Here is a 13,371-nt window from a genome sequence, read left to right on the forward strand (position 1 = left end):
TCACTAATCGTCAGCACAAATTTCAACAGGATAGACGAGTTTGGGTTGGCAGCCAACGGACAACGACTGACTGGATAGACAAGGTTTTCCAGAAGAAACCAGCAAAGGCAAGCTATTGGATAGAAAAGGGCGGAGTTATAGAGTCAATTTGTCTTCGAAGTCTCAGTTGTCTGGTTGGACAGGGACTCTCTAAGGTCTGAATGATTATTTATCTCAAGTCTAAGCCAGCGAATAATTTTTTATTCTTTCGCCGAAAGAGGTCACTTCATCACCTTTCTCGGTGAAGTGATGTGTTACTTGTAGATTTCGACACATAGATAGTCGAAGCAGTATTGAACTTCACAACAATTGGCAGAACTTTGAATTCAAGTTATAGAACCCAAGTCCAAGAGTGTTCCTTTCTCCGCTGAAGTCACTCGATTCAGAAGTACAGAAACGCATTTCACCATATCCATCACATTCAAGACATTTGCCCGGCCAAGCTCGGTAGCAAATTGGCACATTTGCATACCGAAGAATGTAATTAGCTCTTAGTTATTTCGTTATGCGTACCACATAAGCTGTGTAATTTTTAGAATCAACGGTTACAAGAATGTAACAAGACAATCAATCGCACTTTCCTTCTTTTAGTTTTCTGTTTCATTTTCCAATTGGTCCCCACACTCCTAGTACACACACATATGCAATAATAACATTAATTCATATAGCTGTGTTATCAGTTATTAGCCTTTCACCTTTTTGTTTTATTTTTTTTTTCACCAAAATTTAATGGTAGAAAGCATATGATGAGAGATGCATATAGAGAGTGGGATAAATGATCTGTTTGTCTGAGAAATGGCAGTGCTTCGTAGATCCGATGCACAGGGAAGGATCTTAGGCGAGGGGCTTTAAGCTAGTAGAGGACAGTGTCGCTTTGTTCCCTTTTGGAAATTGCAGTTTTTCCTCCAGTCAATTCAAACCTAAATTATATAAAGCCCCGTGCAAATGTTAGTGCCTTGGACCACTTCACACATAACACTGATCAAGAAATCTACGGCACACAAAATTTTTGTATTATTCATTCTATACAAAGCAAATAAAAACATGTGAGAAAATTACTTCTTTAACCTCAAATTTTAGGGTTAGCAAATCAAGGATTCAAGGAAGATCCAAGTCTTTTAGATGGAAGCATCGCAAAATATTTCAATTAGACATATCGTCAAATAATTGGTGCACCATGTTGTCATCTATCAAACCATGTCATGCACATGACAAATGTAGACATATGTCAACGTGTACTGTCGAGATATTTATCAAATAGTCAAATACCCTATGGGCACAAGAGACCTTGGTCCCTATGTGGATCCGCCCTTGGTCTAACGTACCTTGTGTTTTGAAATACAATCACGTTGACGCATGTGTAATAAGAAGTTCCGAATGTGAACACTAACGAGTTATAGTAATAGCAATTTCATTCTAAAAGTGTAACATATCTTCTTCTTTTTTTCTTTTTTTTTTGTTTGTAATTTAGACATTGAACGTTAATGTCATATTATACACCGATAAACATGAAAATATGAAGCCTAAAAGTAAATCACAATACTGAAATGTGATATAAAGCAAAGAATACAATTCCATAATGTTCACTAAAAAGTTTACTAAGGAATTGTGAAATTTTCTCAAATTTTATATTCTTTAAATATTCTAAATTACGCACAAAATAGTTTTATGTTCTTCAAATGATTTAGAAGCACTACATTTGGCTTCTACTTCTAAGTCAAAAGAACAATGAAGAAAAGTGGCAGTAAAAATGAGAGGGGCTGCGTACGATTCTTTGCTTCGCAGGCCTTGTTTACCGCTCTCACATGCAAGGGACAGAATCTTTTGCTCTTTGGTTGATCAGATGCCTACTTACAATGCTTAATCCATGATTACAACTAATTAATCAACATATATGCCATCCCCAAAACGAAAGTACAACACTCCATGCTGCCTTCGAAACGTAAGTACGTAGAATATTTTACAGCTACGAAGCCAGGATATTGACAAAGTACCTTTCGTATATTTATATTCATAGGTCCGCCTCGATTGGTTTTTTCATATCCCGCAAAACGAAATCCCACTCCTAAAGTTTTTCGTATACATTTGTATAACATGTAATCCGATGAAGACTTCGAAAAAATGTGAGGATCGATAGCGAAAGAGAGGAGAATATATTTGTATGAGCATATTAAAAACCTTTGGTGTGACGCGCAGGATGATGGAAGCAACTCTTGTATTTTATTCGCATCTACCCAACTTACACTATCTAAATGTGGTGGATGATTAACATATTATTATGTACCATTTTTATGAATAAAAAATAGAAAGTTGAAAACGTTTTCTTCGTATTGTCGCATGTTCTAGGTCTAACCCACTCATCGAACTTGGCCCCAGTTTTTTTTTATTCGCAAAACGGCCAAGTGGAACCCTAACCCTTCTACGCATTTGGTCACTAACTTTTTGTGTTCGTTTCTTTTTTAATATATTAAGTTTCTGTTTTTCCTTTCTTTATTCATGTTCTAGGTCTAACCCACTCATTAAGCTTGATCTCATTCCATTAAATTTGTTTTTAGTACCATACTCAATGCAGATACATATTTATCGTTAGATTTGAGCAGTTTAAAATTTAATAGTGTTGGCAACTTTTAAAGAACAATCATATTTTGTTTTTCAAAACTAACGATTAACTTTAGGAAACCGTTAAACACAAGCAATTTTTCTTTTTTTGCACATTATTCTTTATTTATAGTCATCAAATTGAAAAGACAGACAAAAACAAGGCACAAATTAACTCTAAACTCTTTTTTATTTATAATTAGAAACACGACATAAAATTACGCATAAATGTGTGAAAAATGAAAACAACTCTGTAGTTACCATCATTTCTCTAATTTGAAACCCTAACCCTTGTACCCCTTTGGCCATCAACTTTTTTAATATAAAATATATTAATTAATTTATAAATATGTTGCTTTATTTGTTTATGTCCTTTGAGGCTAGAATGAAGGGTCCCTCTCGTCATAAGAGCAGTGTCTGACTGCTTTTGGCGGAGAGAACTGATTCAAAGGACACCGATGATAGCGACTATTCATCACCATCGCGTTTATATTTCCAACACATTTACAAAACAACCCCTTCTCGTATAGCTCCTTTTATTCTGTCTCCACCCCTCTTTTAATAGAAATTTTTAACCCTACATTTTCCTCCACTCTGTTTTTCACCTAAATTATGTCACGCATTACCCCATTAGGTAACTAAAGAATCAGCACTCCAACCCCAACTTTTGTGGCCAAACTTTCATTTATTAAAAATGATAGATACCGTAGTAGAGACTAGAGAGTAAGAGCAATATTCTAAAAGATACTAGGCGCTAGTCGGACAGTGGATTAGAGTTTAACGCTTAGCACTTAGACGGGTTAGGCAGAAGCTAAGCAAGTCTATGCGTCATTTCTTAATTTTCAAACGCTTAATGATTAATCCGAGCAGTAACCAGCCGCCTAACGCCTAAACAAATTTTTTTAAAATAGTATGTTAGCGAGAAGAACAACTATTTAAAATATAGCGTCATTGTTAATAATTGAATTATTATAAAAATATTAATTAACATATTAATGATAGAGATTTACGAATATGTTACAAAAAGTTGATAGTATTAGTACTCTGTGATAAATAGTACTCTAGGCTTTAAGCAAATAATATAAAAAACCAAAAATATAAAAGAAGAAATCAATTATTGTTGTCAGAATCAGAAAATCTAGTTGAAGATCTACTCCATTCATTTGTTAGTTGGACAAAATGACCATACATTTTGTTTTTGGTAAAACACCAAAGAGAGCATGCATTTGATTTCATTTCCCACAAACTAGGAGAATTTCCCGTCCTTGTTCTAAAATCTTTGACTTGGGGCTCTGAAAGAACTAGACTTGCCGATTTGGTGCTTACAAAATAAACATAATCAAGAGGACTGATCGTAATTAACAAGAATCGGGGACGTGGAGATGCAGAAAAATCTTGATTAAGAGGTCATGATCAAAGAGCTAAGCTAGCGTAATTAGCGTCTGGCGAGAGTGTGGAACCCATTTTTCTGCAGCCAGCTGTTTTGCGTGGGCAACGGTCTAAGTTGTGGTGGGAATCCTGATGATGCTGCAGCGGTTGCAAATAAATTGGAGGTCGGAGTTGCGGATTGCCATTGTTGTTGGTGGTCGCTCGTTGACAGTGAAAGATCACTGCCAATGCGGCCGCCTCCTTCGCTGCTGCTCGGAAACTGAATCTACATCAAAAAAAAAAAAAAAATTATAATAAGCAATTATCACCATTAACTTCACAATGTACTATAGGAAATTATGAGTATAATTAAATATTAAATATCCTCACATGATGATAATTTGGTGAGTTGAAATTTGGTGGGAAATTGTGAGACATTTGAATGTCTCCAGCAGTAGGCCTCCTGCTGAACTGCCCATATTTATGTACTTCAGCTGGGGCTTGAGATTGAAGGTTTGTTCGGAGTAGAAGCTGCATGGCTTCACTCTCCGAGTACCCGTCTCTTCTCTGAGCATCAATGTCGTCTCTTGATCGATCTCGTTGTATGTTAAGCTATTAAACGAAGGAAACAAAAACTTCAGAAATGGTTAATAATGTATGAAATGTTCTCTAATCAGACTTATGTTAACCTAATTAATTATGGTCTACATTCATAATGTGGCAACATAAGATACCTTAGGCCGAAGTCCTTGACTCCTCCAATCGGCATCAAGTTGCATCGAGACAGAATGCTGGTGTTCCATTGCAACATTTTGGCTATGATGATCATTCCCTAATGCTTGATTGTTTTTCTTTGAGTTTGTGCTGCCCAAACTCAAATCGAGATTGTGATCCGCAGCAATAACACCCGATGATTCTACGCAAATACATATTGAAATGAATAATTATACTAATTAAATCAAGATTGAACATATACTCATCATCAAACTACAATCCATCAATGTTTTCCAATTTAATTAAATTTACCAGAGGAGTTGAGCTCGTTATCGTAGATGCTGGGATCAAAGTTTGTGACAGCTTCTTTGCCATTACACTTGATTGCTGCTTTGTCATAAGCCCTACAAGAATCGAAAAATAAAATTACTAAAGACTACAATACACACACACACACACACACACACACACACATTTACACACCTTGCAGCGTCAACCTCAGTGTCAAACAATCCCAGATAAACGTATCTGCCAAACCATTTAGCTTAAAAAGTTAAAAATATTGTCGCAAAATTAATGAAGAAAAATAGTAAAATAAACAAACAAAAACAGTGAGAAATTAGTGAGAAGGATGGAAGCTAATTAAACAGTTTAATCAATTAATAATAATAACACAGGGACCAAAGGTGGTGGCAATAGCGCTATTATTTGTGTGCTTACTTTTTGCCTAAAAATTGGCCCATCCTGGCCTCCCATCTGCCACACTTGTGCAAGGTGACCCCTCTATATTTAGAGCTCCCTCTCGGGAACCCGGTGCTTTGTCGGCGAAGTACATGCACAAATTCCTCCTTCGTTAAATTCCTCATCTTCTTGTGGTTGAGTGTTCCATTCCATGCAAGAAAAACAACATTAACATCATAATTCATCCCTAGAAAACCAAAATTCTGGATCTTAATTTCCCATGCTCAAAATAATCGATTTTAAACTTTCATGTTCAAGTTCAAATCTTCGTTTCATTGTTTGAATGAATTCAACGTAGAATATCGCTAGTATAGTTTTTATTAAAATTATGTATTTGCTGCTACTGTTTAAGATAAGGTATAATAAAATTAAAACTGTCGAAGATAAGTACAAAATCCTTTCTCTGTTTCTCGGAGACCGTACACACCACACACTCTCACCCATGAACTCACCTGCTTCAAGTCTTCTTCATAATCCTCTATGCTAAAATTTATGTCCGCCTCCACTCCCCGGAACTTGATCGCCGCCCTGTCGTACGCCCTGCATTTTAATTAATTCCCCAAATTAATTCAGATTAACAAAATGTGGGATAATAATAATATTAATTATTATTGGGAAACAAAGGGCTCACCGAGCAGCTGCATGCGCTGTGTCAAATCCACCTATAAAATCAAATTTTGCAGAAAAGAAAAACCCATCTCATCTCATCAGAATGTATATCCAAAGTAAGAAATTTTTGCAATAAAGAAAAAAAGTACCAAACAAAAGTACGAAATTCTTACCAAGATAAACTTGCTTCCCACAATCCCTGTATATCCAAAGAACAAATCAAAAACCCAAAAAGGAAAAATTAAAAATAGAAAACGAAAATTTGTGATTGGCTAAATAATATGGAGAAATGTTGAAAGTAAGATATAGGAACGGAAGTACAAGTTATAACTATTTAACTGACCAAATATGAGACTCCCAACGGCCAGTCCTCCGGTAAAACGTAACACCCCGGTACTGGGAGCTCCTGGAGCGGGGCCCACGCCGGCTCTTCTTCATGGGCTGGTGGGAGGCCTCCCCGGCGGGCGGCGGATTTCCGGGGCTGCCCGAATCCGACTGCCCGAAATTGACCCCAACCCAGTGGGCTCGGGGAAACGACGACGATGTAGAAGGAGGTGGTGGGATGCTACCGCCGCCCTCTGCGGGCCCCATTACGTCAAGATTAGAGGAGGAGGAATAGTCTAGCTCTACCGGAAAGAACTGTCTGGTGACGGTCGCGGGCGGATCACTATCCATGGACTCCTCGTGGGCCACGGAGAACCCGAATATCTTTCCCCCACCTCCTCCTTGCTTCTTGGCCAGCTTGGTGGGCCCGTCGTCCTGATCTTCCTCTTGGTCTGATCCGTCCTCCTCGATGACCACCGCCGACGAGCTTGAATTGGACACGGATCCGACCCGTTTCCTCTTTTCCTCGTCTCCGTCGGCGGAGGTCTTCTGGGAGGAGCAGCCTTCAGATTCCTCGCCACGTGGCCGCTGATCAGGCGAGTCATTGAGATCCCACATTTTTTTTTTTATCTTCCCTGTCTCTCGCTTGCCTACCAGCTGTCTGGTTAAGTGTCGGTTTCGTTTTTTACATCAAACTCAGAATTCAGCGTGGCAAAAAGGCATCAACTTGAACAAGGAAACACGAAGAGGAAAAAAGTTAGAGAGAGAAAGAGAGGAGAGCTATAAGGACGAGCTATGGAGCTAGAGAGAGAGAGAGTGGAGGTGATGCAGGATCTTGTGTTGGAGTGGCGACTAAACTGCCAAATACAGCATATGGACGAGGCCAGTTTTCAGCAAAGCTTTAGCTCAAGAATCCCACAACACTCTTCTTAATACGTCTCTCTAACCACTTGCCTTCCTTTCTTTTCAATGACTCATGGTTTTCTCTCTCTTTCTTTTCCTTTTTCTTTTTTTTTTTTTTGGTGAACCCTTTCTTTTCTATTTTTGTTTCGAAAAGATCTTTGAAATATCGTACGAAGTTATACAATTTGTTTTTTTTTAATTGGTTATATTAATTTTTAAAATCACTAATTTATTATTGCACTTAATTATGTTAAGTTTTTCATTTAAAATAAGTGTGAAATATATGTATTACTTGTGTTTAGAGTTATTTTAAAGAAATTTTTTATTATGACCGAAACACATGTAATATGCCACTTGTTTTTATACAAATGGTGATAAATTTTATTTTTAAGTCATTAATTTTTTAACACACATATCTCACCAATTATATGGTAACACGTAATGTACTACTTTGTGTTCTGATTACACTAAAAAAATCTCTCGTTATTTTAGACTTTTTGATACATTTTGGCAAGTTTTTATTTATTTTTTATTCTTATACATACATAGATATTTTTACAGTTGCGGTCAGTGGCGGATCTACAGAGGGACCTGGGAGGTCCCAGGACCCTCCGGCAATCCTAAAATGCTACTAAAAATTTTCTGGGGGACCCCTCGAAGCAGGATCTGTGCTGTCATGTGCTGCAGGTTGCAGCTTGCAACGGAGAAGAAGACAGGGGGAAGAAAAGAAGACAGGGGGAAGAAGAAAGAACAGGGCCTAAGGGCCTTTTAAAAAATTGGTCCAAAACGCAGTGTTTTGGCCAATTTGTTTATTTTTTTTATTTATTTTTTTTTTTAAACCAACCGCTTGTCCATGATTCCCAAGACCTTTTAACGCCTAGCCCACATGATGGGCCATCCCGAGTCACTCTTCCTTCCCCACCCCCCAGTTCCTGCTTTTCCATTCCCCCTAATCCCCCCATCTTTCTTATATTCACCCAAAACCAAAACCCAAAATTTCTAATCCCACCCAATCCCATATTATAATTATATTACTCCAATATTTTACCTCGACTTGTTTCAATTCTCCAAGCCACCACTATTTGGTTCAAAATTCAAGTAAGTTTTTTGGTATTAATCTAATCTCAATTAAATTATATTAGATATTGGTGGCGATTTTAGTCTATTATTGATATGTTTTATGTTTGTATAATCATTTTATCATTGAAATTTAGATGGAATTTTTGTTTATTGGTTGATTGGTATATGTTTTGTGTTTTTGGTTAAATGTGTAGTTTAGAAATAAGAAATATGGAAAGATTTTTCAAGCCAAAGCCAATAGCACCATCTACTTGTTCGGGTATTATTGATAAGATTTTTCATTAATCCCCCGCAATTGAGAAAAATCATTATCAGAACGCACAAAATGAATGTAAATATCATTTGCTTGGCATGTTTGAGTCCGAATGATTCATTTGTAGCTTTTGATAAAGAGAAGCTTGTCCGCCTTGCTCAGATGTATCCTAAAGATTTCATGGATCGAGATAGATTGGCACTTCAAGATCAACTTGATATTTACATTCATTTTGTGCATTCTGATAATGATTTTTCTCAATTATGGGGGATTAATGAGCTTGCTAAGAAAATGGTGGAGAAAGGGTTGCATCGAACATTTGCATATGTATATTTGCTTGTTCAGTTGGCTTTGGTTTTACCGGTTGCAACCGCTTCAGTGGAGAGGGCATTTTCCGCTATGAATATCATTAAGGGTCCACTTCGCAACAAAATGGGAGATCAATGGTTGAGTGACAGCTTAGTTGTTTACATTGAGAAAGATGTTTTTTCATGTATTGGTAATGAAGCTATCATGGAACATTTTCAGACTATGAAACCTCGTTGTGGACGCTTGAATTAGGATTTTATAGCTTGTAATGTTGTTTTGCACATGATTTTTGAATGAAATGTATTATATTTAACATTTCAATGTTATTTTTGTCTATAAATTTTTTGACCTTTATTATTAGGACCCCCCGAATTTAAAATCCTGGATCCGCCACTGGTTGCGGTGGGGGAATAAATTAGTTTAGGAGAGAGAAAGTGATAAGTTGCATGCTTTGTGTCAAGTACACTGTGTTTTTTGTTTTATATACAGTGATATTTTACGTTAGAGAGGTGGAGATTTGAGTCAAATAAGCTAACGAGTAACAAGCTAATAATAATAATGATTTAGTATCATAAGTGTCGTTTACACACTCTGCCCCACTTTATGTTCAAAAAATCGGCTTAGATGACGTTTAAGCGCTACGCGGTGGTCATCCATCACATTTTAGCCCAAGTCAGAAGGTAAAATAAGAAAAAGATTCAGCGGGTGTTAGGTGGCCTAGACTTGGTTGATAACTCTTTGGAAGCCAGAAAAGTGAGATTATAATTTCAATTTTTTTGCTGTTTTCAATCTGCAAGGGGAGGAGAAACGCAGATTAATAAGGATGCGACCCTGTTGTCTTTTTTATGAAATCCTAATTAATAAGGGTCATACAAATATGATTTCATAAAAAAAAAATGAAGCCCAACATTCTTTTGTTTATACTCAAATAAGGCCCATTAATTATTTATAATACATATTTATATTTAAGTAAACTAATTATTTTTAAATATTAATAGGCACTCATTCGTATGTATATATACATATATATATATATATATATCTAAATTACCTATTAATAAAATTCTCGTTATTAATAAAAAGAGAATGAAAAGATAATTTGATCTTATATCACAAAATAAAATCATGAGTAATAATATAATTTCGCACAAACCAAATTTTGTTGTTTTTTCTTTCTCTCACCCACATTATCATAATATATCTCTAATTTGTAGAAATAAAAAATATAAACATAAACCTCTCTCCACTTCCAAGTTTTTTATCTTCCTGTCACTCTCTACGTCGTTTTCACATTTCTCTCAAACTTCTCTCTCTAGTCCCTCCCATATATTTTCCAAAAAAAAAAAAAAAAAAAACTGTTTCACACAAAGGGTGTCGACTTGGGTTAGTATATATAATAAATTTATTTAAATCTGTTTAGTCCGTCTAAGCTTCAATCTGTCGTCAACTAGCACTTAACATCTTTTAGAACTTTGGTCTCACTTATAATAAAGTTGAAAATCATATCATTAGACCACAATGGTTTATTTTGTCATATAATAAATCTTGTTAGATTAGTCACTGACGAGGTTTGAACTCACGCCGTCACGTAAGGGCTCAACTTCTTTCCACCACTGTGGTAAATGGCCACTTGCCATTAGACGGCAATATTAAACACAATAATTTTTGTTTCTTATTTTGATTGGTGGGTTTGATCAAATTAAGGCGCATGGATGGATAGATTAGACGGGGAAATGGTGAAAAAAGAAATAATCATCTCTTTTTTTTTACCAAACTTTCCCACGTTAACCAAATCGAAAAGCATTCTCTCTTCTTTTCTCGCTCACTCTCTCCTCACCCACTAATGGAAATAGACAACCCAAAGATTAAATAAGATGGCTAATTACTCAATTGCCTTTGTTAGCTACTTACAAAAGTCAGAATTTATAAATTGAAATATAGCAATTCTCTTATTTGGATTCATAAATATAAAAATTTAAAATTTCCTCGTGAAAAAAAAAAATACTTGGAGTTGGGGAGATTTTAAAAATAGCAAATTTCGTATTCAAATCTCAATGTTCTTTTAGATTAACCAAACAAAAAAAAAACACAAAATCTAAAAAATAAAATTTTATCATTTCGATTCCGTCTTTTTAAAATTCCTTAAATAATATTAAATTTCATCGTCACAAATTTAGGTTTTCCCATCTTTCACCTGGTTTTTACCATAAGAGAGAGGGCAGTAAATAGTGGATGGACAATAGGGGCATTTTGGGAAACCAAAAAGGGGTATAATTGTTGTGTGTGACTCAAGGACCTCAAAAAAAGAAATGGCAGAGAGAGAGGAGAGACAAGGAGAGAGAGAGAGGTTGGTTGTGATTACTGGGTTTGGTTTGGTATTAGAAAAAGGAATGGGAATAATGATAGGAAAAGGAAGGTCTTTCTAAAATTGTCGAATCCAAGAGTACGGGAAGAGGGCCACCTTTGCCTCTTTCGTTCTTGTTTAGCCAGCCAGCAACCAATGGCTTCCTCCTTGGCCCCCTTCCCATTTGCTGTACCTCGTATTTTTCTGGCCCTTTCTCTCCACCTCCCCCCATCACTCTCCCTCTTTCTCGCGTCCTCTCCACCTTCCCTTGTTAATTATTCATATGTTTAATTACTCAAACAACTTTTATAACAAGATAACTTCTCCTCCATGTTATACCTTTTCAACATGTGGTCCTTCATTTGAATAATGTGACTGTATTATGTAAACGTGGCGGTGTTTTCAGTCAAAACAATGTTTTTACAAACATTAACACTGGACTTAGGCCTAGTTTGGCGTTCATGTGCTGTGAGAAAAAGTATTGTTTTCAGAAGCAGGAGTAAAGTTGTTTTTACTTTCTGTTATTTTGGACTCATAATTTTGAGAACTTTTTTTTTATTTACCAAACACAATTTTAACCAATTTTTTTTAAAAAGCTACTTTTAAAAAAAAAATTCATACCAAACAAGATCTTATACTTTGAATTAGGGTTTTGAATTCGCAACACCTTCTCACACTACTTGAGAAAATCACGTTCTCACTTTGCAATGGAAGGTCTTAAATGAATTTTGTAACTAGGAATCAGTCAAAACATCAATAGTGGATAAAAACTTAAAATTGTTAGGATATGCGTTGCTCGGTTTTTTTTTGTTCAGTTTGATTATGTTTTAAGAATTTCTGCGAAGTCATTTGGAGCTTAATGATTTTGATTTATCTGTTTAGGAGAGATATTTCATTTTAGTTTTTGCCTTGGTATGCTAGATCTCTTTTAGACCTATGTCTGAAAGGGTGAAGCTGTTTGATTTGTTAGATCTATTTCACTTAGTGAATATGAGTTATAACAATGATTAGCTGGTGCATTTAGACCCATGAGTATCTAACTCCTAATATATAATCTAAAATTTTTTATTCTCACATGACCTCGTGTAACAAGTGGTTTAACGACTCTTCAATTATTCTTTGTAATCATGCAATTTCTGATGGGTTTAGCTTCAAAGTTCTTGAAGTCTGCTCATTGCTTTGTAATTAACCATACTTTATTGTAATTTTATTAGTTCTAGTTTGCAAAAACTTTTTAGAGTTGAATTCTTCGTGAGTGTGTCTTTATAATTCCATTTTTAATAAATCCTAAATAAAGTATAATACTGTCACTCAGTACTACAATTTGGTGATATTCCTCATCATTTGGAAGTGAGAGGTCTTAGGTTCAAATCTCGTGGATGGCGAATTCGATACTAAATTAGGCTGCTCATTGTGTGGCTTAGCCGAACTCCCATTTTTTTAGTGTAAAAATATCAATGTACTTATAAAAATATATATATAATACTTTTTCAAAACTATTGGTTACTAGCTATTTAATTCATTCAAATGGTAGATACAGAATGACACACCCCGACCGAGATAGAGGCATGCTAGCCGTCACGTGAGGGTGACGTAGCCATATGCACAATGCGGAAGCAATAAAGATAAGAAATATACTAATAAGTAAAAACTGAAAGCTACTAATGTGCACTAATAGACAAGATGTCACAGCCCGTCCCGGAAGATTATTCTTGATGACGTGGAATGACGGAATTGCCCTCAGACGTTAAATGATGTGTATGAGTTATTATTGGGTTAAGTTGTTTTAGATTGGTGACCCAATTAGAACTAAGACTTTTCTTAGTGTTGATTGGTGGCTTTTGGACCACACACACACCCATATTTTTCTCTCTCATTCCTATGCTATTTCTCTCTCGCAGACTCTCACTCTCTCCCTCCCTTCTTCATACGGACCAACCCAGAAACCCTTTCAAACCTTGTAGATCGAAGGTTTTAAGATCACCATTGTGTTCGTGAGGCTCAGACGAATCGATTGGTACCATTTTTAGGTAAGGAAACCTACGATTTCACGTGGAAACCCTAGCTCCAATTTTGGTCACTGTTCATG

General features: G+C 36.0%; 2 protein-coding genes across 3 annotated transcripts; one reads left to right on the top strand and one right to left on the bottom strand.

Moving 5' to 3' along the window:
* Positions 1 to 3,776: 3,776 nt before the first annotated feature.
* LOC103445097 (floral homeotic protein APETALA 2) lies at positions 3,777 to 7,404 on the bottom strand. 2 transcript variants are annotated; one of them, XM_008384068.4, is made up of 10 exons: positions 6,413 to 7,404; positions 6,243 to 6,268; positions 6,092 to 6,122; positions 5,913 to 6,000; positions 5,440 to 5,588; positions 5,203 to 5,247; positions 5,032 to 5,123; positions 4,740 to 4,921; positions 4,396 to 4,617; positions 3,777 to 4,291 (listed from the first exon to the last, which is right to left on the bottom strand). In XM_008384068.4, exons 1-10 carry the CDS (start codon positions 7,009 to 7,011, stop codon positions 4,073 to 4,075), a joined length of 1,653 nt encoding a protein of 550 aa, XP_008382290.2. In that variant the 5' UTR covers positions 7,012 to 7,404; the 3' UTR covers positions 3,777 to 4,072.
* A 1,297-nt stretch (positions 7,405 to 8,701) lies between these two features.
* LOC139191241 (uncharacterized) lies at positions 8,702 to 9,190 on the top strand. The gene has a single exon (XM_070811817.1). The coding sequence runs from the start codon at positions 8,702 to 8,704 to the stop codon at positions 9,188 to 9,190; it is 489 nt and encodes a 162-aa protein (XP_070667918.1).
* The last annotated feature ends 4,181 nt before the right edge of the window (positions 9,191 to 13,371 follow it).

The sequence above is a fragment of the Malus domestica genome, chromosome 02, assembly GCF_042453785.1.
Source record: "Malus domestica chromosome 02, GDT2T_hap1".
Classification (NCBI taxonomy): Eukaryota; Viridiplantae; Streptophyta; class Magnoliopsida; order Rosales; family Rosaceae; genus Malus; species Malus domestica.

Excerpts from the sequence above, each read along its gene's own strand:
- LOC103445097 (XM_008384068.4), bottom strand. The coding sequence starts at position 7,011 with ATGTGGGATCTCAATGACTCGCCTGATCAGCGGCCACGTGGCGAGGAA. Across the intron at positions 5,124-5,202 it reads ACTGAGGTTGACGCTGCAAG|GGCTTATGACAAAGCAGCAA; the intron begins GTGTGTAAATGT and ends CGATTCTTGTAG. Across the intron at positions 4,618-4,739 it reads GTCAAGGACTTCGGCCTAAG|CTTAACATACAACGAGATCG; the intron begins GTATCTTATGTT and ends TTCGTTTAATAG.
- LOC139191241 (XM_070811817.1), top strand. The coding sequence starts at position 8,702 with ATGAATGTAAATATCATTTGCTTGGCATGTTTGAGTCCGAATGATTCA.